This window comes from Macaca fascicularis, chromosome 11 (assembly GCF_037993035.2).
Source record: "Macaca fascicularis isolate 582-1 chromosome 11, T2T-MFA8v1.1".
In the NCBI taxonomy this organism is placed as follows: domain Eukaryota; kingdom Metazoa; phylum Chordata; class Mammalia; order Primates; family Cercopithecidae; genus Macaca; species Macaca fascicularis.
The window spans coordinates 118,136,612-118,164,332 of record NC_088385.1 but is presented as its reverse complement, the minus strand read 5'-3'; the positions used below and the strand labels follow the sequence as shown (position 1 = coordinate 118,164,332).

At 49.0% G+C, this 27,721-nt stretch overlaps 1 protein-coding gene and 1 pseudogene across 20 annotated transcripts in view; both read right to left on the bottom strand.

Moving 5' to 3' along the window:
* Nucleotides 1-27,721, bottom strand: part of CUX2 (cut like homeobox 2) — a 322,161-nt gene that overhangs the window by 73,629 nt on the left and 220,811 nt on the right. For all 19 annotated transcript variants that reach the window (XM_045365941.3, XM_065524814.2, XM_045365942.3 and 16 more), the window contains one exon: nucleotides 14,577-14,655. In XM_045365941.3, the coding sequence (XP_045221876.2) occupies nucleotides 14,577-14,655 (79 nt within the window). The remainder of the gene's footprint in view (nucleotides 1-14,576; nucleotides 14,656-27,721) is intronic.
* Nucleotides 10,792-11,244, bottom strand: LOC123567581 (peptidyl-prolyl cis-trans isomerase NIMA-interacting 4 pseudogene; annotated as a pseudogene). The gene has a single exon (XR_012420658.1). The product of XR_012420658.1 is annotated as a peptidyl-prolyl cis-trans isomerase NIMA-interacting 4 pseudogene (transcript).

Below are 27,721 nucleotides of genomic sequence, written 5' to 3'. Positions count from 1 at the left end.
AAAAAAAAAAAAAAAAAAAAAGAAATTATTAGAGCTCTGGGTGAGAGGGTAGGGCGCCACAGAGTTTTAGAGTTTTACATGGGGGCATCTCTGTGGCAGGCAGGAATAATGGCTCTTCAAAGACATCTTGACCCTCAGAACCTGTGAGTGTTTTTTGTTGTTCTTTTTAGAGACAGGGTCTTGCTCTGCCGCCCAGGCCAGAGTGCAGTGGCACAATCACGGCTCACTGCAGCCTCGACCTCCTGGGCTCAAGTAACCAATCCTCCTGTCTCAGCCTCTGGAGTAGCTGGGGCCACAGGCACGTGCCACCATGCCCAGATAGTTTTTTAATTTTTATAGAGATGGGTCTAACTATGTTGCCCAGGTTGGTCTCAAACTCCTGGGCTCAGGTGATCCTCCTGCCTCAGCCTCCAAAAGTGCTGGGATTATGAGTGTGAGCCACCATGCCCCACCTGTGAGTGTGTTTTGTTACATGGAACAGGGACTGAAGGTTGCAGATGGAAAGGGATTACAGTCAGAGATTGACTGAAGAGGCTGCCCGGCTGTCTTTGAAGATGGAAGAAGGGGCCATGAGCCAAGGAACATAGGCGGCCCCAGCCCCAGAAGGTGGAAAAGACAAGGAAATGACTTATCCCCTGCAGCCTCCTGCCTCCAGAAACACCACAGCCCTGCGAATGCTTTGATTTTTGCCCAGTGAGACCCATCTTGGACTTCTGTTCTGCAGAAGGGTGAGATCATAAATGTGTGTTGTTTTAAGCCTCTAAGCTCATGGTATTTGTTACAGCCGTGACAGGTGACTAAGAGTCCCTAATGCAGTCGTCATTTATCCACCAGTCCACTACGTGTTGACAGCATTTCTTCAGTTGCCAAGTATTTCCCGAGTGCCTGCTGTGTGTCAGGGAAGGCTCTGGGCCGTGGAGGTCCAGACGGAAGTGAGAGAAAATTCCTGCCCTCCTGGGGCTGATATTCTAGAGGGAATGATGGACAAAGGATGGGTGAGGCAACTGGAGTGAGACGGGCACAGAAGCAAAATGAAGCAGGGCTGGGGGAGAGGGTGGGCTGGGTGGCGCTAACTGGGCAGCCTGGTCAGGGGAGTGGTGTCTCCTCGGAGCCCTAATGAGGCAGCTAGCAGGGGGTTGCGGGAGAGTATTCTAGACACAGGAAATACCAGGAGAAACAGCTTTCATTAGATAAAGAAACGGCAGCTGACCGTCCTACCAACCTCCCCTGGGGTTACCGTCCCAGAAATACAACTTTGCTCCGTCTTCATAAGAACCAATCCATTTCACAGATGGGGAATGGCCCAGGGGACGCCCAGTGCCAATTTCCTCTCCCCTCCCTGTGCAGGCTGGGAGGGCGGGGCGCTGTGGCCGAGGGTGGCAGCTGGGTTCAGAGTGGGCTGTGGCCCTCCAAACGTGAGTGTTTGAGCTTCATCTCTCAAACTCCAGCAACCATCCGTCCTGGGGCAGATGGGGCCCCCACATCCACAAGGTTGGGTAGGGCAGGGGACAGATGAGACCCCCACCCAATTTCTTCAGCCAAGAGCTCAGAGGAAGTGGAATTTCTTGACCCCACCTCCAACAAGTGCCAGCATGTTGCATATTTCTATATCTCACTTAAATTATGGAAACAACTGGCCGGGCGCGGTGGCTCACGCCTGTAATCCCAGCACTTTGGGAGGCCGAGACGTGCAGATCACGAGGTCTAGGAGTTTGAGACCAGTCTAGCCAATATGGTGACACCCCGTCTCTACCAAAAATACAAAAATTAGCCAGGCATGGTGGCTTGCGCCTGTAGTCCCAGCTACTCGGGAGGCTGAGGCAGAAGAATCGCTCGAACCCAGGAGGCAGAGGTTGTAGTGAGCCGAGATGGTGCCACTGCACTCCAGCCTGGGCGGCAGAGCGAGACTCTGTCTCGGAAAAAAAAAAAAAAAAAGGAAACAACTATGTGAGCTATCACTATCACCCCCCTTTTCCAGATGAGAACACTGAGGCCCAGCCAAGGGAACCCACTTGCTCAAGGTCACCAGGCAAGAAAAAGTCAGAGATGGATTTGAACCCAGGCCTTTCCACCAAGCCAATGCGACCCAAATGCCAGACACTAGTGTACTCCCTTTATAATTTCTGCCATGTCCATTTGCCCCCGAAAGATGACTAACTTGACATCTGCCCTATGTGACTCACTTTTTATTTATTTTTGTTTTGAGACAGGGTTTCACACTGTCATCCAGGCTGGAGTGCAGTGGTGTGATCCTGGCGGCTCACTGCAGCCTCAACTCCTTGGGCTCATGTGATCCTCCCACCTCAGCCTCCCCAGTAGCTAGGACTACAGGCACATGTCACCATGCCCAGCTAGTTTTAAAATTTTTTGTAGAGACGGAGTCTTGTTATGTTGCCCAGGCTGGTCTCGATCTCCTGGACTCAAGCAATCCTCCCACCTCAGCCTCCCAAAGTGCTTTGATTATAGGCATGAGCTACTGTGCCTGGCTGACTCACTTTTTAAAAATACATATATTTTAAAGGAATGTTTTGTCTCACTTTCATAAATAGAAAATCGGGATCTTGTATCATAAGTAGAAGGTGCTTCAACCATAAAAATAAAGGCAAGGAAAAAAAAAAAACAACAGAAAATGGATGTTACTGAATCTGAATTTTCATTAGACCTTGTGGCCTGCCCAAGACCTTGAGCCTGGGCTGCCTCTCCTGAGGTTCAAAGGGGAGAGCTGCAGGTGGTGTGGAGGTGTTGAAGATGCTCCAGCACCTGGCTGAGACTTTACTCAGAAGGGAGCAGAAAGATGGCACCCGCATGGCCTGCAATGTGTTCAAAGTTTCAGTCTTGGGTCCGGGCACACCCAGGCTGTCTCTAATATCATGTGGACTCTGCACCTGGGGAAATACTAGGTGCCGCCAAGCCCCGACCTCTAAAATCATGCCCCCACTCCAGCGTCTGGCAAGCCTGGTATCCCAGTGTCAGGAGAAGTGACAGGGCATCCGTGCAACTCCTCGCCTGGAGCCAGCGACGCAGGTTTCTGTTCGGCTCAGCACTTCTCCCGGAAGCCTTCCAGCCGACACATGCGGCTGCCCAGAGCTGCCAGCACCACGCAGGGGTGTGAGCGGGACTTTATTTCCCCACTCACTCCCGCAACACGCAGTTGGTCAACAGACAGACCAGGGCGGTGGCCACGACGATCAAACAGCCTTAGACCCAACCTGGATGTGCAGACCCCAAATCTAAAGTGTTTAAATACAACAGACCCTTCTGATGCGCTGATGACTGGCAGACTTGGATCCACTATGAGCCATCAGAGGTGGCAGGTCCTGATGGGCATGCAGGGATGGGGGACACTGTGGGGAAGTATACCCCCCTTTGTCCTACACACACCAACCTGCTCTGGGGCGCAAACTGCTTAGTAAAATGACTAATTCGTTTGGTTACATGGGATCCAAACCCATAGAGAACACAGTCAAAGGACTGATACTATCTGAAGACCACACCAGACTTTCTAAAGGCACTGGTGGGTACAACATAGCCTATTCCATCTTTCACCACTAGCTGATGCTGTTGGTGTTTTTTTTTTTTTTTTTTTTTTTAAATCATGGAGGGGGTTGGGGAATCTAGGAAAAGCTGTCTCTATCCTCCCACTATGTCCATCTGAAGGAAAGTGGCATTTGGAGCTTTTTTAGGAAACACGGAGCCGGAAAGGCTGTCCGAGAGGCTGTTTAGAAACACATTTATGCAGAAGTATGCGTGCACCCCTCCAAAATATCTTCGAGACAGAAGCCTTCTCCCATCTGGGCCTGGGCTCCGGTCGCCTGCGGGGGTGGGAGGCTCAGGCTATTGATGGTGGCAGCAAGACTAACTTTGATCCTTTAATCTAAACTTTTCAATAGCAGATGGGGTGCCAAGTCCTTATATGCAGCTGTGAGCCATGTGTCTACCCACTCCTTTCTTGGGGCAGTTGGCGGTGGGGCCGGCGGGGGCTTCCTCCTGGCTTGGGCAGGGACAGAGGGCTGGGAATGAGGGTCTTCTTTGTCAGCACTGGGTGCTGATGGTAATAATTAATACCACCACCACCAATAGCAACAGTCACTGTTTACTGAGCATTTACTATGTGCCAGACACCCAGCTAAGGACTTTACACTCCTCACCTTCCTCAGCCCTCCCAGTGGCACTGGGAGGTAAGTTTGCTTTCCAAAGGAGGAAACAGCTGCTCAGAGAGGTTGGTTGAGCCAGTTATTCAAGGCCACCCAGCCAGGGAATAGCACAGCCAGGACTCAAACCCACAGGTCTTACAATACAAATAAAGTTCTTGGCCAGGAGTGGTAGCTCACGCCTGTAATCTCAGCACTTTGGGAGGCCGAGGCGGGTAGATCATCTGAGGTCAGCAGTTCAAGACCAGCCTGGCCCACGGTGAAATCCCGGCTCTACTAAAAACAAACAAACAAACAAACAAACAAACCCTAACAAAAAAACCCCCCAAAACAACAACAACAACAAAATCAAGTACTTATATACTGAGCTGTACAGAAAGTTCCAGGAGGGCAGGGGTAGTGTCTGTTTTGCTCAGCATCGTGCCCCTATTGTTGACAGAGTGCCTGGCAAACAGTAGGCACTCAATATTTACTGAATAAATTGCATGGGGCAATGACTGCTGGGCACCATGTTTAGCGTTCTCTGTTGCTCACTGAACCCATCCAATGGCCCCTATAATGAGGGGAGGTCATTATCCACATTTTACATTGGGGAAACTGAGGCTCGAAGAAGTCAAGTGTGATGTGGGAAGCAAAATGGCAGCACAGGATTGGCCTGGTTCTGCAGGGAGGTCCTTCAACCTGGAGTCTTGCTCCTTCTTCCTCCACCCACCAGGTTGGGAGTGTATGACTGTCTCCCCCGAATGAAAGTTCCACTTGTTCTTCCTCAAGCAACACATCTGCATTTCAGCAAAGGCCTCATCCTTCCAGTCTGGAATTTTTCAATCTACTGGCAGCAAAGACCCTTTAACTGTTTTTCACTCTTTTTAGAGCTCAAATCTCCAATGGTTTTGTCCAAGCTCCTTGGATTATTAAATTCATCCTGCAACTGGGGTAGTGGGTAGGAACTGGGTCAGGGGGCAGGTCTAGATTCAGGCTCCATCACTTCTTTGCTGTGTGACCTTGGGCAAGTGGCTTGAATTCTCTGAGCCTGTACTTCTTCAGCTTCCCAGTGAGGAAGGATGATGGAGCCCACCTCCCAGGGTATGTGTGTGTGTGGAATCAGTGAAATTGTATCTGTAAGGGCTGAACACACTGCCTGACACACAGAAAGTACCCCAGAAATGATCTCCACTTGGTGGTACTTCAACCTTTAAAACCAGGTCCAAAGGCCTCCCTCTCTGAGGCCTCCCCCAGCCGTCCTTCCTTGAAGCCTGTTCTCTGTTGTGTATTCTGGTTGTCTGCCTTTGGGTCATGTTGTCCCTGCTGAACCCGAGAGTCCCCAAGGGCAGGCCTGGACTTGAGCTTGAGTTCCCACAGGGCTAGGCACATAGCAAGCACTCAGAGCATGAGCTAATGAAACGCCATGGCTCAAATGCCTGTCCTCCCTTCCGAAAGGGACTGGCCTTTACTGAACACCTCCCAGGCAGCAGCACCCAGCTGGATGCTTTCATTCAGTCCACTTTTCAACCCCGAGCTGCTGGGAGGAGCAAAGTGTAGCCAGAGGGTCATGGGGAAAGGGCGCTCCTGGCAGAGGAAACGATGTGGGCAGAGGTGTGGCAGGAAATGGTGGGACACTGCCTTCTAAAGTTAACTATCACCTGGGTGCGGTGGCTCACGTCTGCAATCTCACCACTTTGGGAGGCTGAGGCAGGTGGATCATCTGAGGTTGGGAGTTCGAGACCAGCCTGACCAACATGGTGAAACCTTGTCTCTACTAAAAATACAAAATTAGCTGGGTGTAGTGGCATGTGCCTGTAATCCCAGCTACTCAGGAAGCTGAGGCACAAGAATTGCTTGAACCCTGGAGGCAGAGGTTGCAGTGAGCTGAGATTGCGCCACTGCACTCCAGCCTGGGTGACAGAGTGAGACTACATCTCAGAAATAATAATAATAATAATAATAATAAATAAAGTTAACTGTCATCTTCAGGAAAATCTGCATTGTTAAGCTTTTCCTTTTTTAACGGGTGAAATACTGTTTTATGTTAACCTTCAATGTTCCACTGACCATTATGGGACTAACTGAGCAGAAGCGTGGGCATGGAGGAGGGAGAGGAGGAGGGAACGAGGGAAGGCTAGCACAGACAACAATTTCTAATCGTAGAAAATCTCTATTTCCTGTAGTTGTGCAGGTGGCTGATCCACTAGATGGCACTGAAATGAGTTATTTGGGACAAAACCAAAGCTAGATGCTTCATCTCCCCTGCTACTTCTATCAGTATCTATTATATTTCAACTGGTTCAAATGTAAATGTTTAAAAATTAAGATCACAAAAGTACAAAAAAAAACCCTCATACCCTTGAGGTGAGAAAGATTTTTAAAACAGGACCTTATATTCAGAAGCTACAAAGCAAAGGTTTGCTAAGATTTCTTGCTTTCTGCAAGTATTTTTTTGAATGCCTGCTACATACGATAGACAAGAGACTATACACTAAGTTGAGAAACAAAAGGCAAACCAGGGGAGAAGATATGAAACATGTATACCTGGACAAAGGTTAATATCCCTCATATACAAAGAGTGTCCACAAATCAATAAGAAAATAATCTACTCTCTGGTAGAAAAAATCTACTATCTGGGCTACGGAGATATAAACCAGAGATTTCTAAAAGTATAAATATGAATGTTTTATAACATATGCGAATATATTTAGCCAACTAGTAAATAAAGGACTGCAATATAAAATCAGCAAGGAGAAAAACATTCTTATTCTGATCACTGATTCTGGGGTTTGTGGTCAATACAAGGCTACAATTTATTTTTCCTTCCCAAGTTTTCTTCTTGGTACAGCACAGTACCAATAGGGCATGCATTCCCAAGCCCCCTAACTGTCCAGTATTGGAGAGGGGTTAGGTAAATTACAATACAGCTATACAAGAGATTGTTAGGTTTGTACAATGAATCAAAGTTACTTGGGATCTGTAATCACACAGGGAAATATGAGTGCTTCATGTCAGATAAAGGAAACAATTAAAAACGGTACATGTAGAATCAGCAACTGTTTTGAAAAAGTACACAGGGAAAAATCACGAAAAAGAAAAACAACAAAATGCTTTTCTAGCTGGTCGTTTTCCCTCTTTCTGTTTCTCTCTATTTTCTAAAGTTGACAGCATGCATATGCTACTTTTATAATCGAGGAGACAAATTTAAAAACTTTAAACGTTGTAGAGCATTTTCCTATTCTAAAGGCTCAGGAACCCTGTTGCCTGCACCACTGTTTACCCAATGTCTCTGACAACAGACCAAACCTCGCAGAATCAATAGCAGACGCCTGTCACTCCTGTAACTGTTATACCCTGATGTCAATGGGCTGCTGATTACTCAACCCTGCGGAATGCTTTCATGTACAGCGTAGCGAATCCTCACGTCCACCCCTGAGTAGGTTCTATTACTATCCCTTTTCTAAAGACACAGAAACCAGAGCTCAGAGAGGTTGAAGCCCTGGCCAAGGTCACACAGCACAAAACACCAAGCTGAGAGTTCCACCCAGGTGTGTCAGCCTGTATAGCCCGAGTGCCGAGCACCTTCCTGGCCAGCCTCCCCCCCCAACAGAAGGAGCAGGGTGAGAAATGTCTGCCAGGAACTGCCAATCTGCATCAGATTTGTAAAAACCAAAGCACAGTAGAAAACAACATTTTGGGGGCACTCACCTGTCTCTTATCTCCTCAGCAGTGTTCATCTGCCTGCCCTCTCATTTCCTCGTTCTTTGTTTTTTTTTTTTTTCCTTTTAACTAATCACTCAGTTAACAAGTTAGCCTTCTGAAGCTTGGGTCCGTACCTAGCGGCTCTACGAGTGTGATAAAGGAATCAGCCATCACCAATACAGAAGTCAGAGAGGTTTAAATCACATCATCACCCACAACAATGACATTAATTATGCTTTTAACACGTTTTACTGCTTTTTTTTTTCTCACTTCACGCCACATCTGTGTGAACAATATCCAAAAGATTTACGGTTTTCTTTCGTAATTACAGACATCCAGGCTGCACACTTATCAAAATACTTGCTGAGCCATCAGGCTCTGTCGTATTCTTTGCCAAAGATCTGTGTTGGCAGCAGTCACTCAAAACAAAAATGTTGAATCAGGACTTGTGTGGCTTCGGGTGGCGGGGAGGAGTATTTCGACAAATAATTTGCCTGTCAAGAAATATAAAAACAGGAGTGTGCGCGTCCCGGAGAATTTTCCAGGAGTGTTATTTTTACGGAGGAGGTTGGAGCTGGGGGGCCGGCAGGGAGCGGGGAAGCTGGAAGCGCCCAACACACATTTGACATTTGGTTCTTGTGTCTGAGGATAAAATTTAATGAGAACAAAAATATGTCTTCCTAATTCCCCTAAGAAATCATTAAAACATTTTGTTATTCTTAAATGTCTCAAAAATGAATTAGAGGCCCTAAAGGGGCTGTTCGTATGGTACGTCTCCATCAGTTAAGGCTCCTCGTTCTCTAACTCGGTGACAGCTGGGGACAGCTCTCCCGCCCCTGCATTTCTGGGGAGGAGAGTTGGGAAACCAGACTCGTGGAGTCAGCGCCGGGCTTGGAATGACCTCCCTGCTCCCTGGCTTTGGGGAGAGAGGAGAGAGGGCACATGGACCTTCCAGAAGGTTCCATAGCAATCTTGGGACCTTGAGTGGCCCCTGGCCTGTGACTGTTTTAACAGTCTTCTCTCCAGAAAGATGACGGTCCCGTAAGAACACCCCCCAAATGAGGGCTCGTTTCCAAGTGGGGGGCCGTAAGACCCTTCTGTTTCCCTTTGTCTTCCTGCCTGTCCGTACCCCCAAGCACTAGACATGCTGGTGTCCCCCTGTGATTGTGATGACAGGCTATGTGACTGATGATTTGGTCACTTCTGCCACTCAAAGGTAAGCTTCTGAGGGCTGGGCCCATGTCTGTGTTTGTGGGCTCATAGCTGTGCCTAGTGACCCCACAGTGTCCAGCAAGTGCCGGGCACACAGTAGGCACCCAATAAATGCTATCTGAGTAAACAAACACAAGATGAGCATGGAAGGGGGGGGGGGGTCTCATTGATGAAGTATCTCTTTGCTCCAGTAACCTTTCCTTCCGTTTTTGCTGCTGAGTCTTATTTCTAATATTCAACAATTATTAGGTGCCTACTGTGTACCAGGTTCTGAGTATACAAATTTACTATGATTCAGTCCGAGGTCTGGTGCATTTCACATCTGCTAGGAAAGCTGGACACATACATGATAAGGAGAGTAGTTAACACTTAGTAAGCACTTGCTATGTACTGTGAACCTTGTTGCCTCCAAATAACAGCATGAGGCAGGTTCTAATATTATTCTCAATTTATAGAAGAGGAGACTGCAGCTCAGGAAGGTGAGTTAATTCCTCTACAGTCACGCAGTGAGTAAGTGACACAAACAGGATTTGAATCTGTGTCTTTGAGCCTGAAAGCACACGAATATCTATCTCAGTGCTGCCCCCTCGTGTTACAATTGAGGTACTACGGGGTCCCGTGGGAGTGCGCTGCCTGGGGACCCAGGGAGGCATCTCTGGTCTGTACAGGGTCATCCTCCAGTGTCATTCGTCGTTGACACGGTGGGACCCAAAGGATCGAAAAGGGTGGGAAATAAGAGGGTGTCTTTTTATAGATATCACTGATGAGAGTGGAGACATTTTAAGCAAAAAGGTGGCAAGGAATGGTGCCACTGGGCCTCTTAGCCATGAGTATGGTATGGCCGGCAATGAGCGTGATAATGACCCCAGCTGCAGACACATGGGCTGTCTTGGCCTCGTGCCATAGCGCCAGGTCCTCGCAGGGACCACAGCCTGCAGCTGTGCCATCAGCTCTTGCCATTCCTTCCACTCTCATCACTGGGAAAACCCACGTGGCTGGACTGTTCCCGTGAGCGTGGGATGGGGTGGAGCATGGGACCAGGCAGCAGGCGCGTGTGTACTGGCTGAGCATCCACCCCAGAAGGATACCTCTGTGTCCTAACGCCTGGAACCTGTGAATGTGACTTTATTCAAAGTGTCTTTGAGCTGGGCATGGTGGCTGCACCTGCAGACCCAGCCACTTGGGAGGCTGAGGTGGGAGGATCACTTGAGCTCAGGAAGTCGAGGCTGCAGTGAGCCAAGATTGCACCACTGTACTCCAACCTGGGAAACAGAGCGAGACCCTGTCTCTTAAAAAAAAAAAAAAGAACCAAAGTGTCTTTGCAGATGTAATTAAGGATCTTGAGATGAAATCAATCTGGATTATCCAGGTGGCCCCTAAATCTAATGACAAGTGTCATTACAAGAGAAAGGAGGTTGGGCACAGTGGCTCACACCTGTAATCTCAGCTACTTGGGAGGCAGAGGCGGGAGGATCACTTGAGGCCAGGAGTTTGAGACCAGTCTGGGTAACATGGTGAGACTTTGGGACTACAAAAAATAAATTTAAAAAATTAGCTGGACTTGGGAGGCTGAGGCAGGAAGATTGTTTGAGTTCAGAAGTCTGAGGTTGCAGTGAACTATCATCACACCACTGCACTCCAGCCTGGGCCACAGAGCAAAGACCTCATATATATTTTTTTAAAAGGAGAGAGAGAGAAAGCCCTTCCTTCCTTCCCTCCCTCCCTCCTTCCTTCCCTCCCTCTCTTTCTTTTTTTTTTTTTTCAGTCTTTCATATGATTTTATTTTCTTCCTTCAACCATAATAATATGATCTCCAAACTTCGTCTTAACCGGCGGGTCTGTAAACACACGCTTATCCATCCCACTTACAGGCAAGGCAAATGCTGCTTCTTGAAATGGTCCCACCATGGACCCTCTGGTCATCCAACCCAAGTCGCCCCCTTGCCTGGCTTTATCTTCACTATACTGTGAGGCCACTTCATTGAATCTCATCCCAGACTTTAACTTTGCCATGGCTTCCATGATTTTGCCATGTTTTTCACATAGAATGTGTCTGACCTTTACTGCATTGCCACCACCTTTGGGACCTTGAGCCTTCTTGTCAGCACTGTCACTCCCAGAGGCTGCTCCCCCTTTCCCCACTTTTCCAGAACCACTTTTTCCTTTGGGCGGCATCTTGGAAGCTTGTTGTTGAACCTCTTTTTTTTTTTTGACAGAGTCTTGCTCTGTCACCCAGGCTGGAGTGCAGTGGCACAATCTCAGCTCACTGCAACCTCCACCTCCTGGGTTCGAGCAATTCTCCCACCATAGCTTCCCAAGTAGCTGGGACCACAGGCGCCCGCCACCATGCCCGGATACTTTCTGTATTTTTTGTAGAGACAGGGTTTCTCCATGTTGCCTAGGCTGGTCTCAAACCCCTGGCTTCAAGTGATCCCCCCATCTTGGCCTCCCAAAGTACTGGCATTATGGGCGTGAGCCATCGCACCCGGCTGAGACTCTGCATTTCTAACCAGCTTGCAGGTGAGGCTGGTGTTTCTGGTCCACAGACCACACTGAGTAGCAACAGGCCAGAAGACCTCCGTCTTCATCCAGCCCACACTGTTGGAGGGCAAGCTGTGTCAGCATTACTGGACTAGTGCCCCAGGGCTGCAGCAAAAAAGCACCACCAGTGGCGGCTGAAAAAAACAGACACTTATTGTCTTGCAGTTCTGGGGACCAGAACTCCAAAATCAAGACACTGGCAGGGCTGTACTCCTTCTGAAGGTTCTAGGGGAGGATCCTTCTTGTCTCTTCCAGTTGCTCGCGGTTGCTGGCAATCTTTGGTGCTCCCTGCCTTGTAGCTACATCACTCCCACGCCTGCCTCTGTTTTCACACGGCTTTCCTCAGTGGCTATCTCTATGCCCTCGCCTCTACTTTTTTCTTTCTTTTTTTTTTTTTTTTTGAGACAGGGTCTTGCTCTGTCACCCAGGCTAGAGTGCAGTGGTGTGATCTCATTGCAACCTCTGCCTCCTGGGTTCAAGTGATTCTCCTGCCTCAGCCTCTTGAGTAGCTGGGAATACAGGCTTGCATGCTACCACGCCTGGCTAATTTTTGTATTTTTAGTAGAGATGGGATTTCTCCATGTTGGCCAGGCTTGTCTTGAACTTCTGACCTCAAGTGATCCTTCTGCCTCTGTCTCCCAAAGTGCTGGGATTACAGGCTTGAGCCACTGTGCCTAGTTTCATACTTCTTATGACACCAGTCATTGGATTCAGGGCTCACCCTAAAGCCAGGATGATCTCATCTGGAGATCCTTAGCTAATTACATCTGCAAAGACTTATTTTCAAATAAGGTCATATTTTGAAGTTCCACGTAGACATAAATTTTGGAGGCCACACTATCCGACCCACGACAGTTGCCCCAGACAGAGGAACAGAGGACTTTCCCGTCCCAAATACAAAGATCCCAGAAATGACCTTGACATCCAATCTAAATGACTCTGTGTTCTCTGTGGCTTGGGTTCTGCAGTCGGACAGCTGAGGGTGGGATGTCATTTTCCTCTTCACAGGCCCCCAGCCTCAAACACCTCCAGTAGTGCCGATTCCTGCCACTGTGTGGAAGGATGGGGAAAGGACCGGGGGAGGTCTGGGTGGGGAGAGTTACCACAGCAAGGCCTCCTCTGGGTTCTGCCATTGGTAAGCAGATCGTTTCAACTCTTTGGGCTCCTGTTTCTGGGTCAGTAAATGAGAAGGTAGCAGGGGATGGGCCATTTAAAATAAGGGGAAGTTTTGGCTGGGCACGGTGGCTCATACCTGTAATCCCAGCACTTTGGGAGGCTGAGGTCGGTGGATCACTTGAGGCCAGGAGTTTGAGACCAGGCTGGCCAATATAGGGCAACTCTGTCTCTACTAAAAATACAGAAAGTTAGCCGGGAATGGTGGTGGGTGCCTGTAATCCCAGCTACTCGGGAGGCTGAGGCAGGAGAATTGCTTGAACCCAGGAGGCGGAGGTTGCAGTGAGCTGAGATCACGCCACTGTACTCCAGCCTGGGCGACAGAGCAACACCCTGTCTCGAAAATAAAATAAAATAAATAAAATAGGGGAAGCTTTTATGGATGTCTGGCATATGTATAGATCCTCTGTGTACAACCAAATGTTTTCAAACTGTAACCCAAACCAGGACCGAGAAACCACAGTCCCAGCACCCAGAGGCCCCTCCCAGGAACTCTTGCCCCCTTCAAGTGTTTGAAACCACTATCTTGACTTCCAACAGTACAGGTTGACTTTTTTTTTTTTCAATTAAGGTGAAATTGATACAACAGAAAATTTATCATTTTAATGTGAACAATTCAATGGCATTTAGTACATTCTCGATGTTCTACAACCACTTGTTCACTTAGTTCCAGAATATTTTTATCCCCCCAAAAGAAACTCATACTGATTAAGCAGTCACTCTCCAATCTCCCTCCCCAGCCCAGGCAACCACCAATCGACTCTGTCTCTATCTATGGCTTTCCTGTTCTGGATGTTTCATGTAAATGGAATCCGACACTACATGGCCTTGGTTTCTGGCCTTCACTCAGCACTGTGTTTTCGAGGTTCATCTTCATTGAAGCACATATCACAGCTCCATTCCTTTTTTATTTGAGACAGAGGACAGAATCTTGCTGTCATCCAGGCTGGAGTGCAGGCACGTTCTCAGCTCACTGCAACCTCTACCTTCTGGGTTCAAGCAATTCTCCTGTCTCAGCCTCCCAAGTAGCTGGGATTACAGGTGCCCACTACCACACCTGGCTAATTTTTGTATTTTTAGTAGAGATGGGATTTCTACTAAAACTGCTGAGTTGGCCAGGCTGGTCTCAAACTCCTGACCTCAGGTGATCGGCCCACCTTGGCCTCCTAAAGTGCTGAGATTACAGGTGTGATCCCCTGCACCCAGCCCTCTATTCCTTTTCATGGCTGAGTAATACTCCCTTGTAAGTCTAGGCCACATTTTGTTTATGCATCCATCTGTTGATGACCATATGGACTGCTTCCCCCTTTTGGCCACTGAGTAACATTAATTGTCTGTTTTTAGATTTTCTGTAGGTGGAATCCTCAGGATGTGCTCTTCTGGGGCTGGCTTTTACTTAACAACAGATTTTTGGGGTTGGCTGTGCCATTCTGGGGGAGGCACTGGAGGTCTTGCCTCTATTGCCACCTGCAGGCAGAGAGCACTGGGAGCCCTCAGTCTTCTGTGCTAATGGGATGGGGGCTCTAGTGGGTAAGATTCCAGCTCCCCAAGGAGGTCCAGGTGGGATATCTCACCAGGATACCCCTAAAGCAGGCTCCTGGCTGATGTGACAACATGATGAGGGAAGATCGGGGGAGCCCTGTGGGGACATGTCACACCAAACTGGCCGCAGCCCCCCTGCCCTGTACGGAGTGCCTGGCCTCACCCAGGAACCCAGGTGTGTCCCCACATCCCACTTCAAAGTCCCTGTGTCGCAGTCCTAATGGCTATTTATTGTCGTTAACTATCCAATTATGGAGCCCAAGCGTTTCTTACCTGGTGCTTCAATTAATTGCTTGTAAACACTCAGAAAAGCAGCCTCCGCCTCCTGACTTCTCTTACTAAGGGCCACCACCTTTGGAGATAACAAGAGAAAGAGTCACGTGTAACCATGGCATCTTTGTCTGTAAGCAAAGTTCATCATTTTTTTTTTCCCACAAGAAAACACCTGCAGGTTTGTTTTGTTTTGTTTTGTTTTGTTTGAGACAGAGTCTCGCTCTGTCGCCCGGGCTGGAGCGCCAGAGTGATCTTAGCTCATTGAACCTCAGCCTCCTGGGTTCCAGTAATTCTTCTACCTCAGCCTCCTGAGTAGCTGGGATTACAGGTGCCCGCCACCTCTACAGGTGCCCACCACCATGCCCAGCTACATTTTTTGTACTTTTGGTAGAGACAGGGTTTGACCACATTGGCCAGGGTGGTCTCAAACTCCTGACCTCAGGTTATCTGCCCACCTTGGCCTCCCAAAATTCTGGGATTACAGGCATGAGCCACCATGGCTGGCCATGCATTTTTTTTCTTGTTTGTTTAAGAGATGGGGTCTTGCTATGTTGCCCAGGCTGGTCTCGACCTCCTGCGATGCCCCTGCCTTGGCCTCCCAAAGTGCCGGGATTACAGACCACCACTGCACCTGGCCTTAGTCATTTTCTACCTGTGCAAACATGGGATGGGGGAGGGGCAAGAAGGAGAAATGAAGATTAAAAGTGTGGGCTGTGGAGTTAGAAAATCTGGGTTGAAAGCCCAGCTCCACTGTGTGCAGGCTGTGTGGCCTTGCACTGCCCCTCTCCGATCCTCAGTTTCTTCATCTGTAAAATGCAGGGTAAATAACAGGACCTACTTCCTAGGCCTGTTGGGATTAAATGGAGCTGCACCTAAGTGCTAAGCACAGGGCCCAGCACACAGTATGTTGGTAACACCTGTTATTCTTCTTATTAGTAAAGGGTAGATTGGAAGTTCAAATGTGATACATGATTTAGGAGGAAAGTGGGACATGTCTAGAGAATATTTCTTGCCACTGAAAATTAAAGAGAAATTGTTAAAGCTCTCGTAAGATATCAAACAATTTCAACAAATATTGGAGGGTAACAGCATTACCCTCTTTAAAAGAGGTGGAAATGTATGGGTGATTAAAGTGATTTAAAAAGGTTAGTTTCAGGCTGGGAGTGGTGACTCATGCCTTTAATCTCAGTGCTTTGGGAGGCTGAGGTGGGAGGACTATTTGAGCTCAGAAGTTTGAAACCAGCCTGAGGAACACAGTGAGACCCTGTTTCTACACAAGATAAAAAAATTAGCCAGGCATGGTGGCTCGTGCCTGTTGTCCCAGCTACTCAGAAGGCTGAGGTAAGAGGATTGTTTGAAGCCAGGATTTTGAGGCTGCCATGAGCTATGATTGCACCACTGCACTTCAGCCAGGGCAAGAGAGCGAGACCCTGTCTTAAAAAAAAAGAAAAGGTCCATTACAAAATCTCTGTAATTTCTCTCACTGTTATTCTGAGAAAGTCCCTGGTCTCTCACCTTCCAGCATGAATGAGTCTCTCATTCCCTCAATAAATGTTTCCTGAGGACCTGCTGTGTGCCAAGCACTGCGGGCTGAGAGCCCAGCCATGGACAAGGCAGACTCGGGCCCCACCCTTATGGGACTTACAGTTCGGTGGGGACACTGGCATTAAGGCAGCCTCCCCAGATGACTCATTAATTACAAGTGCTAAACGCTTGGCAGAAAAGCACAGGGTGGCCTTGGGAGTGTGTAAGTTGGGGGGAGGCTGACCCAGTTTGGTATCAGAACATTAGGAGTTACCTCTCTGAGGAGGGGAAGTCACTTGGGGGAGGGCAGAAAAAAAGTTCTAGAAGCTAGACAAAGGGAAAATCACCAAGCCGCAGGTAGATCTTTTTTAAATTTAAAATTAATTAATTAATTAATTAATTTAGAGACAGAGTCTTGCTCTGTTGCCCAGGTTGCAGTGCAGTGGCACGATCTCGGCTCACTGTAACCTCTGCCTTCTGGGTTCAAGCAATTCTCCTGCCTCAGCCTCCCGAGTAGCTGAGATTACAGGTGCCAGCCACCATACTAGGCTAATTTTTTATATTTTTAGTAGAGATGGGGTTTCACCATGTTGGCCAGGCTGGTCTCGAACTCCTCACCTCAAGTGATCCGCCCACCTCGGCCTCCCACAGTGCTGGGATTACAGGCATGAACCACTGCGCCCGGCCCTGTGGGTAGATTTTTATACTTGCTTAGATGGACAAGAGTCAGTTTCTACTCTGGGGACATGTGGTTGAGTGGGAGACACAGCTATAACCAGTAGGAAGCATAACACAGGAGGAGGTGCAAACACTGGTGGCTCCTGTGAGCCCTGAGGAGGGGGCAATTCATTCAGAATCTTGGGGCGGGGGGGCATCCCTGATGGGCTAATAAAAAAAAAATGACACCGAACGTTTACCGTGTGCCAAAAGCTTTTACTATTCATGACATTCTGTCTCCACGGACACATCAATCACCAAACAGCTGCTGCCACCTGCCCCATCGTACAGATTAGAAAACGGAGGCTCAAGGACATCAAGCCACTTGCCCAAGGTCACCCGGTTAGCAAATGGCAGGGCCAAGATTCACACCAGGTCTGGGGATTCAAATTGCCATTCTGAATTCAAATGCTGCCTTCCTTTTGTCCTGGATAGAAAAACCACCCCAGCCAGTGGGGCCGGGCCTTCAGAGCCCATGAGGATGCTGCTACCTTACAAGCCAACGACAGCTGCCCTGGGCGAGAGGCTGCGGTGCTGGTGACCTGGCACCCAAGAAAACAATGAGAAACAAAAGCAATTCATCTCTTGGGTCTTAGAAGAAGAATTATCAAAGATCAGCTGGAAGAATGACTCAGTGTTCCATTTTACGGTTGCCTGAGCTGAGTGCATGTGCTGGTTGGGGTCTGAGGAAAGGCACTGGCCTCCCATGAGAGACTGAGCAAGGGTGGGGACAAATGCTGGAAGATTCCTTTAATGTTCCCCTGTCCCTGCCTAGAGCACCCCCTACTTTCCCTTCATGGCACTTATCAGTTTGCATGATTTATCTCTTCTAGTGGGGAAGTCTAAATCTAACATTATAAGGAGGATAACAGCTTTGGTCTTAGTTTTCCCCACTGGAGCAGAGCTGTTCAATATGGCAGCCACCGGTCCATGTGCTACTCAGCACTTGAAATGCAACGATTCCAAACTGAGATGGGTTGTAAGTGTAAAATATAGCATTTCTAAGCCTTAGAAAGAAAAAAGAATATAAAATATCCCAATAATTTTTATTTTTTTGGACAGTCTCGCTGTGTTGCCTAGGCTGGAGTACAATGGTGAGATCTCGGCTCACTGCAAACTCTGCCTCCCAGGTTCAAGCAATTCTCCTGCCTCAGCCTCCTGAGTAGCTGGGATTACAGGTGCTCATCACCATGCCTGGCTAATTTTTTTGTATTTTAGTAGAGACGGGGTTTTACCATGTTGCCCAGGTCAGTCTCGAACTCCTGAGCTCAGGCAATCCGCCCACCTTGACCTCCCAAAGCCAGTAATTTTTATATTGATTACATTTTGAAATGCTTATGTTATGAACATATCAGGCTAAATAAAATATATTATTAAAATTAAATTCACCCACTTCTTTTTTTTTTTTTTTTTTTTTTGAGACAGAGTCTCACCTTGTCACCCAGGCTGGAGTGCAAAACAGCTGCAATTACAGATGTGCACCACCACGCCTGGCTAATCTTTGTATTTTTAGTAGGGATGGGGTTTCAACATGTTGGTCAGGCTGGTCTTGAACTCCTGACCTCAAGTGATTTGCCTGCCTCAGCCTCCCAAAGTGATGGGAATACAGGTGTGAGCCACTGTGCCCAGCTACACTTCTTACTTTTTAAATTGTAACTACTAGAACATTTTAAATTACAAATGTGACTTGTGTTCTTTTCCTCCTGGACACTGTTGATCTCATGGATCAATTGTTGGCAATCTTTGGTCCTTGGTGTGAATCTGGCCCTTCATCTGTTTGTGTAAATAAAATTTTATTGGAACAAAGGCACAGTCACTCTTTATGTGTCTATGGCTGCTTTCATGCTACAAGGGCAGAGTTATGTAGTTGTGAAAGAGACTTTGTGGTCTGCGAGGCTAAAAATATTTTCTATCTGGCCCCTTACAGAAAAAAGTTAGCTGATCCTTGCTTTAGGGGTTCATCTAACAGCTGGACAATATTTTTAAAAGCAGAGATCAAAAATTATCCTGAGGCCCGGTACAGTGGCTCACACCTATAATCTCAGCACTTGGGAGGCCAAGGTGGGAGGATCACTTGAGTCCAGGAGTTTGAGACAAGCCTGGCAACATAGCAAGACCCTGTCTCCCCCCACCCCAACACACACACCCCTGGATGTGGTGGTGTACGCCTGTGGTCCCAGCTACTTGGGAGGCTGAGGAGGGGGGATCGCTTGAGTCTGGGAGGTTGAGGCTGCAATGAGCCATGATTGTGCCACTGCACTCTAGCCTGGGCAACAGAGAAAGACCCTGTTTCAAAAAAAGAAAAAGAACCCTGTGTGGTGGTGCATCCCTGTAGTCCTAGCTACTCAGGAGGCTGAAGTAGGAGGATCGCTTGAGCCCAGGAGTTCGTGGCTGCAGTGAGCTGTGATCACACCACTGCACATTAGCCTGGGCAATAGAATGAGACCCTATCTTTACAAACAAAAGAAATCCTGGACTGGTACTCAGTGTGTATCAGTTCATGTTTAGGGCTTCCCAAAGTCAATGTGACTTTCAAAGACAGGAGCCGTGTGGATTTCCTGCCTCATTCAGTTTCGTTTCAGGACAATGACTGGCTGTCTGTGGAAGGCCAGGTCCCTAAATTCCTTTTTTTTTTTTGAGATGGAGTCTTGCTCTGTTGCCCAGGTTGGAGTGCAGTGGCGCAATCTCAGCTCACTGCAAACTCCACCTCCCAGGTTCAAGTGATTCTCCTGCCTCAGCCTCTCGAGTAGCTGGAATTACAGACATGCACTACCACACCTGGTTAATTTTTTTTTTTTTTTTTGAGACGGAGTCTCACTCTGTTGCCCAGACTGGAGTCCAATGGTGTGATCTTGGCTTACTGCAAGCTCCGCCTCCTGGGTTCACACTATTCTCCTGTCTCAGCCTCCTGAGTAGCTGGGACTACAGGTGCCCGCCACCACGCCCAGCTAATTTTTTGCATTTTTTAGTAGAGATGGGGTTTCACCGTATTAGCCTGGATGGTCTCGATCTCCTGACCTCGTGATCTGCCCACCTTGGCCTCCCAAAGTGCTGGGATTACAGGCATGAGCCACCGCGACCGGCCACACGTGGTTAATTTTTATACTTTTAGTAGAGACGGGGTTTCACCATGTTGGCCAAGCTGGTCTCAAACTTCTGACATCAGGTGATTGCTCGCCTTGGCCTCCCAAGGTACTAGGATTACAGGCGTGAGCCACCGCAGTCCCTAAATTCCTGAGGGCATCAGAGCCTGACCTGGTACTGGGCCTAATGTCACTATGAGCATCTCTTGGCCCCAGTTTGTCCATCTATCAAGCGGGAAGAATAACTTCTACCTGCCTACGAAGCTGCTGGGGCAGGATGAGCTAACATGCAGCAAAGACTCCCATGGAAGCTGATGAAAGCTTTCAAATAAATCAGAAAATTCTTTTTCTAATCACATAGGCTATCTTTTCCAAGGGTTGCAACTCAATGCATTTCACCCACATGCTGGGAACAAGTGAGCTTGGTATAAAAGGCCATGTATAAAAGTCACACAAGAGACTGTGTGTTTCTGTCTCATGGCTCTGCCCAAATATACAGAAGGGCAGCAGCAAAGTGCCCAGAATGACAGATTTGCCCTATGACAGGAAGACCCTTGAAGGCCATGTGGAAAGGAGGAGGAAAAGACAGGAAGAGGAGGAGGAAGAGGGAGGAGGAGGAGAAAGAGGGAGGAAAAGAAGAGGAGGAAGAGGAGGAGGAGGAAGATGGAGAATGAGGAGGAAGAGGAAGGAAGAGGGGGAAAGAGGGAGGGGGAAGAGGGAGGAGGAGGAAGGAGGAGGAGGAGAAAGAGGGAGGAAAAGAAGAGGAGGAAGAGGAGGAGGAGGAAGATGGAGAATGAGGAGGAAGAGGAAGGAAGAGGGGGGAAGAGGGAGGGGGAAGAGGGAGGAGGAGGAAGGAGGAAGAGGGAGGAGGAGGAAGAGCAGGGAGGAGGAAGAGCAGGGAGGAGGAACAGCAGGGAGGAGGAAGAGCAAAGAGGAGGAGGGAGAGGAAAGAGGAGGAGGGAGAGGAAAGAGGAGGAGGAGGAAGAGGGAAGGGGAGCAGGAGGAAGAGGAAAGAGGAAGAGGAAGAGGGAGGAGGAAGAAGAGGGAGGGGAGAAGTGGGAGGAAGAGGGAGGAGGAGGAAGGAGAAAGAGGGAGGAGGAGGGAGGAAGTGGGAAGAGGAAGAGGGAAGAAGCGGATGAAGAGGAAGGAGGAGGAAAAGGGAGGAAGAAGAAGAATAGGGAGGAGGAGGAAGGAAGAAGAGGGAGGAGGAAGAAGGAGGAGGAGGGAGAAGTGGGAGGAACAAGAGGGAGAAGGAGGAGGAAGAGGGAGGAGGAAGAAGAGGGAGGAGGAGGAAGAAGTGGGAGGAGGAAGAGGGAGGAGGAAGGGGAGGAAGAAGGAGGAGGAAGAGGGAGGAGGAGGAAGTAGGAGGAAGAAGAGGGAGGAGGAGGAAGAAGTGGGAGGAGGAAGAGGGAGGAGGAAGGGGAGGAAGAGGGAGGAGGAAGAAGTAGAAGGAAGAAGAGGGAGGAGGAAGAAGTAGAAGGAAGAAGAGGGAGGAGGAGGGAGGAAGAAGAGGGAGGAGGAGGGAGGAAGAGGGAGGAAGAAGAGGGAGGAGGAGGGAGGGGGAGGAGGAAGAGGAAAAGGGAGGAGGAGGGGAAAGGGAAGGAGAGGAAGAAGTGGGAGGGGGAGGAAGAAGAGGGAGGAGGAGGGAAGAGGGAGGAGGTGGAGACCATCCACAGACACCCTCAAGAAGGTCACCATCAGGAATAGCTCAGCATCTGTGGAAGCACATGGCATTTACGCAGCCCGCTGTGATACGAGGGGTGACAATGTGTTTAGTCCTCCGAGGATGAACACAGCAGGTGTAGAACTGCTTCTGCCAGGGGCGAGCCAAGCCTGTTCTAGTCACATAGCTCTTTTCAGCCAGGTGGTTAAAAACAGAAAATTTGGGCCCCCTCCCCCAGGTTGAGCTCCCCCAAGCTGTCTGAGGTCGCAGTGACATCTGGGAGCCACTGAGAACCGCTCTGTGCCAAGTTCTAAGCCTTACTGTGTGCTCCAGGCGTCTTCTTTGAAATCCCCGCCTTCCCCCAAGCACACCTTTAGGATGCGGGCATTGTGATCGGCCCTGTTCTACAGAGGAAGAAAGAAACTGAGGGGCAGGGATGTTAAGTCACTCGGCCAAGATGAGAGAACTAGTTAGTGGCAGAGGTGGTATTGGTGCCCAAGTGCCTCTCACTCCAGGGCCCAGACTTGCAGCTGCAAACTGTGCTTCTCCAAGTGCTGTGGGCATGAAAAGGGGGACCTGCCATCGACACTGCACAACCCCTTCCCTGGGTTCCGTGGAACATAATTTGAGAACAGCCTCCCTCTACCTACTGGGTCCTGGGCTTTGGGGAGGGGAGGGTGATTCTGAGAGATGATCGGGGGTGGATGTCTGATGTGGCAGGAATTCCAGAAGAAGCTGAAGACTGGTGGACAAGCGAGAGGAGGCGGGCGCTTGGAGGGTCTCAGAATGAACTCGGGCAATGGAAAGGCAACCCAGAGATTGGGGAGTGAAGGAATGAGCTGGGTTCGGAGGGGAAGGGGTGTCCCTTGATGGCCTCTGAAGGCTGGTTGTCCCTCTGGGGCATGCAGATCAGGGGGCCACACAAAAGGCAAAGAGGGGAAAGAGTGGGGGAGACACAGAGAGGAAAGGAGGGCCACAGAGAGCGAGGTGGGCTGTGGTGGGAGACAGGTTTGGCGTGGTGGGTAGGAGCGATGAGAACCCCTGGAAGCCACGAAGCAGGGGCGAGACTTGCTCAGATGTACCAGAGTGGGAGGGGCTCATGGTGACCACTCGGGGGTGCTTTGGGGTCTGGGTGGGAGGTACTGGGCTCCCCATCAGGGGAGGCACCCAAGTACATGCCCCTGTATCTGCGAGGCTGTGAAGGTACTCAGGGAGACCCACACGTGGGGAGGTCTGGCCAGACTATCCCGAGGGTTCCCACTCACTCTGAGAGTCTCTGTGAGAGATCCCTTTTCTTTACAGCAACCTTCTGATCTCCTACCACCCGGAAAATGGGGGTAAAGCCTACTTTGATTGGCTGATTTGTGCATTATTATTGTTGATGACAGTGACTACTGAGCACCGACTCTGTGCCAGGCACTGTGCCATGTACTGGATGCACATTAGCTTAACCCTCATCGCTCTGGGGGTGTGACTATCCCATTTAACTGAAGAAGATGTCGAGGCACAGAGGGTGATGACCACATGGCTTTGGGAGCTGAGACTCAGACCCAGCTTAGTCTGACAGCAAAGCCCATGCTTCTCAGCCTCCATTCAGAATCGATTCTCTGGTTGGGGGCTGGTGGAAGCAGCTGGAATAACCAAAAGAGTGGAGGAGCCACGCAGGCAGGTGGGTGGGGGACGGGAGGCCAGGAGGAGCTGCAGGACTCGACCCTGTCTGCCTCCAGGTGTGTCTGCTGGGGCCCCCGTTCCCCGGCGAGTGCTAACGTGCTCTCTGCCATCCACCAGTGATGCTGCTGACCAAATGAAAATTACATTTTAATATCAGAGCTTAAATAAGAAATAAGTTTGATGTTTGTTTTTGATAGCTACTGTTGTCAAACTGGGCTCTCAGGCTCCAGCCAAAATGGGGCAGAAATTGGAGACCCTCTCTGGCCCTCTGGAGGGTCACCCGGGGTCCCAGAGAGACCCCATCATAGCCTGTTTCAGGAGCCAGCACCAGCTGGTTCTAAAGACTGATTAAGGTTGGGTGTGGCTGCTCATGCCTGTAATACTAGCACTTTGGGAGACTGAGGTGGATGGATCATCTGTGGTCAGGAGTTCGAGACCAGCCTGGCCAACATGTGAAACCCCGTCTCTACTAAAATTACAAATATTAGGAGGGCAGCTGTAATCCAAGCTACTCAGGAGGCTAAGCTAAGGCACTAGGATCTCTTGAACCCGGGAGGCAGAGGTTGCAGTGAGCCGAGATCATGCCACTGCACTCCAGCCTGGGAGACAGCGCAAGACTCTGTCTCAAAAAAAAAAGACCGATTGACTGGAACAGAATTACTGCATTTGGCCATCTGTCATTGTCATTGTTTTGCCTTCTCAGATGTAAATCACTAATTCATTTTGAATTCCCAAGTGTAAGTCACTAATTCATTTTGAACCCTTAGGGGTAAGTCACTAATTCATTTTGAGCCCTCAGGTGTAAGTCATTAATTCATTTTGCCCTTTCAGGTAGAAGTCACTAATTCATTTTTTGGACCCTCAGGTGTCAGTCATTAATTCATTTTGAGCCTTCAGGTGTAAGTCACTCAGTTTGAATTCACAGGTGTGTCACTAATTCATTTTGAACTCACAGGTGTAAGTCATTAATTCATTTTGAACCCTCATGGGTAAGTCAGTGATTCAGAACTTGAGCTCTGAGGCCCTCTCTCTTCAGAGGTGCAGGTCTAGCTTCCAGATTCTGCCCTCAATGCCTCAGCCTGCAATGGTGATGGGCACGGGGTGCACAGTAACTCTGCAACAGCAGCAGGTGGTGCACACTGAGCAACTACTATGTGCATGACCAGGGAATCAAGCCAGCCCTTCCCCAGTGCCCAAATACATAGTGATCCTTAGGGATGCCTGGAAAAGCACCAGGCACCCTGATTTGTGTTTGTGTTTTAGTGAAAGGAGGTGTTTGTGCTTGGTCTGGATTCTAAGCATCTCCACCTCTGAAGACAGGGCGCCCACGCATCCATCAGCATCTGCAGATATCAGGGCTGCAGGAATGCTACGTTCTATCCAGACATTGCTCCATTTCCTCAACTAGCCAGTGGGCATCCCAAGGGTAGAGGCTAGCATTTAAAAAAATTGAATATGGCTGGGCATGGTGGTTCACACCTGGAATCCCAGCATCTTGGGAGGCTGGGGCCGGTGGATCACCTGAGGTCAGGAGTTTGAGACCAGCCAGGCCAACATAGTGAAACTCCATCTCTACTAAACAAAAACAAAACAAAAAACCAAAATGGCAAAAACCACAACTACTTTTGAGCGACAGAGTGAGACTCCATCTAAAAAAAAGGCCATTTCTAAAAAATACAATATTTTATAAATGAAATAAAAATAAATAAAACCATACATGCAAAGCATTAAGACAGTATTTGACCCATCACAGATGCCTAATACATTTATTTGCTTAATAGATACTTATCAGGCATCTCCTAGGGATGGGGCTGTTCTAGGTACCGGGCATTCAGCGCCAAACAAGACTGGCCCAAACGCCTACCTCTGTGGAGCTGACATGTTTAGAGGCAGAGGCGGGCAATGAAATAAATCATGAAAGAGAATGTGGGACAGTCGTCAAGTGCAGGGGAGGAGAATGGAGTAGGGAGGTGACAGGAGTCCTGGGCAGGGCATGTGGGGCCACAGGAGGGGAAGGCGTCATGGGGAGATTTGGGAAAGAGTATTGCAGGCAGTGAGAATAGCAGGTGCAAAGGCCCTGGGGCAGGGGCTGTCTGGCTTGTTTGAACGCCAGCAGACAGGCTGGTGTGGCGGGAGGTGGTAGACAAAGGGGAAGAGGAAAGGGGGTCGGGAGGTGAAGGGAGGGGCATAGCCCTGGGGGTCACTGCGGGGACCCAGCCTTTCTCTCCGAGGGGTCTGAGGAGCCACGGGAGGGTTTTGCGCAGAGGAGAGCAGATTCATGTGATCTGACTTGTGTTTTAACAGGACCCATCTGGCTGTTGTGCAGAGATGGGACTGAGGGGCTGGGGTGGAAACAGGGAGACCAGGGAAGTGGCTCCTGCCGAGTTCCAGGAGAACAACCCAGGCGGCTCAGAGCAGGATGGTGGCAGTGGTGCTAGGATTCTGGGATTCTGAAGGTTGAGCCACAGGACTTGCTCCTTGGGAACACAGAGTGGATTTTGGAGGCATAAGAGCAACAGAGGGGCCATGGATGACTCCACAGCTTGGGGCTTTAACAACTGGATAATCATTCATTCATTCAGAGATGAGGGTCTCACTATGTTGCCCACACTGGTCTCCAACTCCTGGGCTCACGTGATCCTCCTGCCTCAGTCTCCCAAAGTGCTGGGATTACAGACCTGAGTCACTGCGCCTGACCTACTGGATGATCTTCCATGGCTCCTGCTATGACATTAACAGTTTTCTCCCTCAGAGCACAGGCGGGGCTGGGCACAGAGTGGGCAATAAACCAACACTGACTGAATGAACAGACCATACATAATATAAGGAAGGAACTTAAGAGCCTCCCTGAGCTAATCCTGCCAAACTGCCAAACTTACATAAAACCCCGAGGCTTCCCAGAGAACAGTGGAGAATGATGCCCTCTCGGTAGCTCAAACTCAGCTGAGGTCCTGACTGCTCCGTGGAGACCTCTCGCAAGCTCCCTAGTAGGGAGGGGACAGAGGCCCAGGATCTGCCCCAGAGGTCCCAGCACTTGTCTTGGGGAAGCAAATAGCAGGGCAGGAAAGAGCAGAAGCTAGCCTTGGGGTGAGGAGACCTGGGTTCTGGTTTTAACTGGGGCCTGCATCCCCATTCACCTTGGGCAGTCATTTTCCCTTTCAGAGCCTCAGTTTCCCCATCTGTAAAGTGAAGGTGCTGGGCTATGGGCCAAAGGCCCTTCAGACTCAGTTGTGCATTGATTCTAGATGCTAATTCACCAAGGCAGATATAATATATATATATCTTTTAGTGATGGGGTCTCACTCTGTCACCCAGGCTGGAGTGCAGTGGTGTGGTGCCATCATAGCTCACTGTGGCCTCAGACTCCTGGGCTCAAGTGATCTTCCTGCCTCAGCCTCACAAGTAGTTGGGACTGCAGGCATATGGTACCATGTTTGGCTAATATTTTCATTTTTTTTTTTTGTAGAGGTGGGGTCTTGCTATGTTGCCCAGACTGATCTTGAACTCTTAGCCTTAAGTAATCCTCTTGCCTTGACCTCCTGAAGCGCTGGGATTACAGGTGTGAGTCTTGTACTTCTGGCCCACACAGACATAGAGAGAGAGAGAGAGACAGATAAATATTGTCTTGCCCTCACATGAACATGCCCTGAACCCCTCTGGACCACCACTGGGATTTTAATGAGGCCAGTGCAAGACCTAGGAAGCCCACCTACCCACCCAGGCTCTGACTGAGGGGTGGGTCTGCAGGAAGAGGAATGCCATGCAATTTTATTCTCATATTTGTAATTATTTCCAGGGTAAAAATAAGGCACAGAGCAAAGTGTTTTCAAATGTCGGCATTAAGAACACCTTTGATCCAACATAATACAAGCCCCCAAATGCATTTATGTCAGGCTCCCGGAGATACCGCGAGTGGTGTTCCGTGCCAGGCTGGCTTTCACGGCTTGGAAGCAGTGCAAAAATGAAATGTCCCACAAGCAGCGGCTGGCAGGCCTGCTATTAGCAACAGTGTAATCATCAATTATGTCCAATCACAAACTACTGACTTTATAATTATCAAATGAAGTTCTAACTTCTCACCTCCGCTTGGTGGCAACTAATATAATCTCTCAGTTCCAAAAGGAAGCTTTTTTCCCTTTTCCTTTTCCTCTCGTTCTCTCTGTCTTCTGGGGGAAAAACAATTTCCAGGCCTCCACGTAAGACTGCATTTAAATTGCTTGTCACTCAAAACAAAGGGGAACCACTCATTTGTAATTCACCAGCTACCTGAACAGACTGCCTGTTTTCCTCTAAGCATCCACGCACGGAAGCACAAAGATCATTTTTCTATTGTTAAAATTGTATAAGCCAGGGCTTTTTTTAGCAGTGAATACACAATTTCACTTCTCTTCCGAGGGCTCCTGGCATAAAAGGGACAGGAGGCTTTCTATAGCGCCTTGCAAATAAATTTTGCTTTTGGGTATTAAAAAAATACACTATATGTTCCT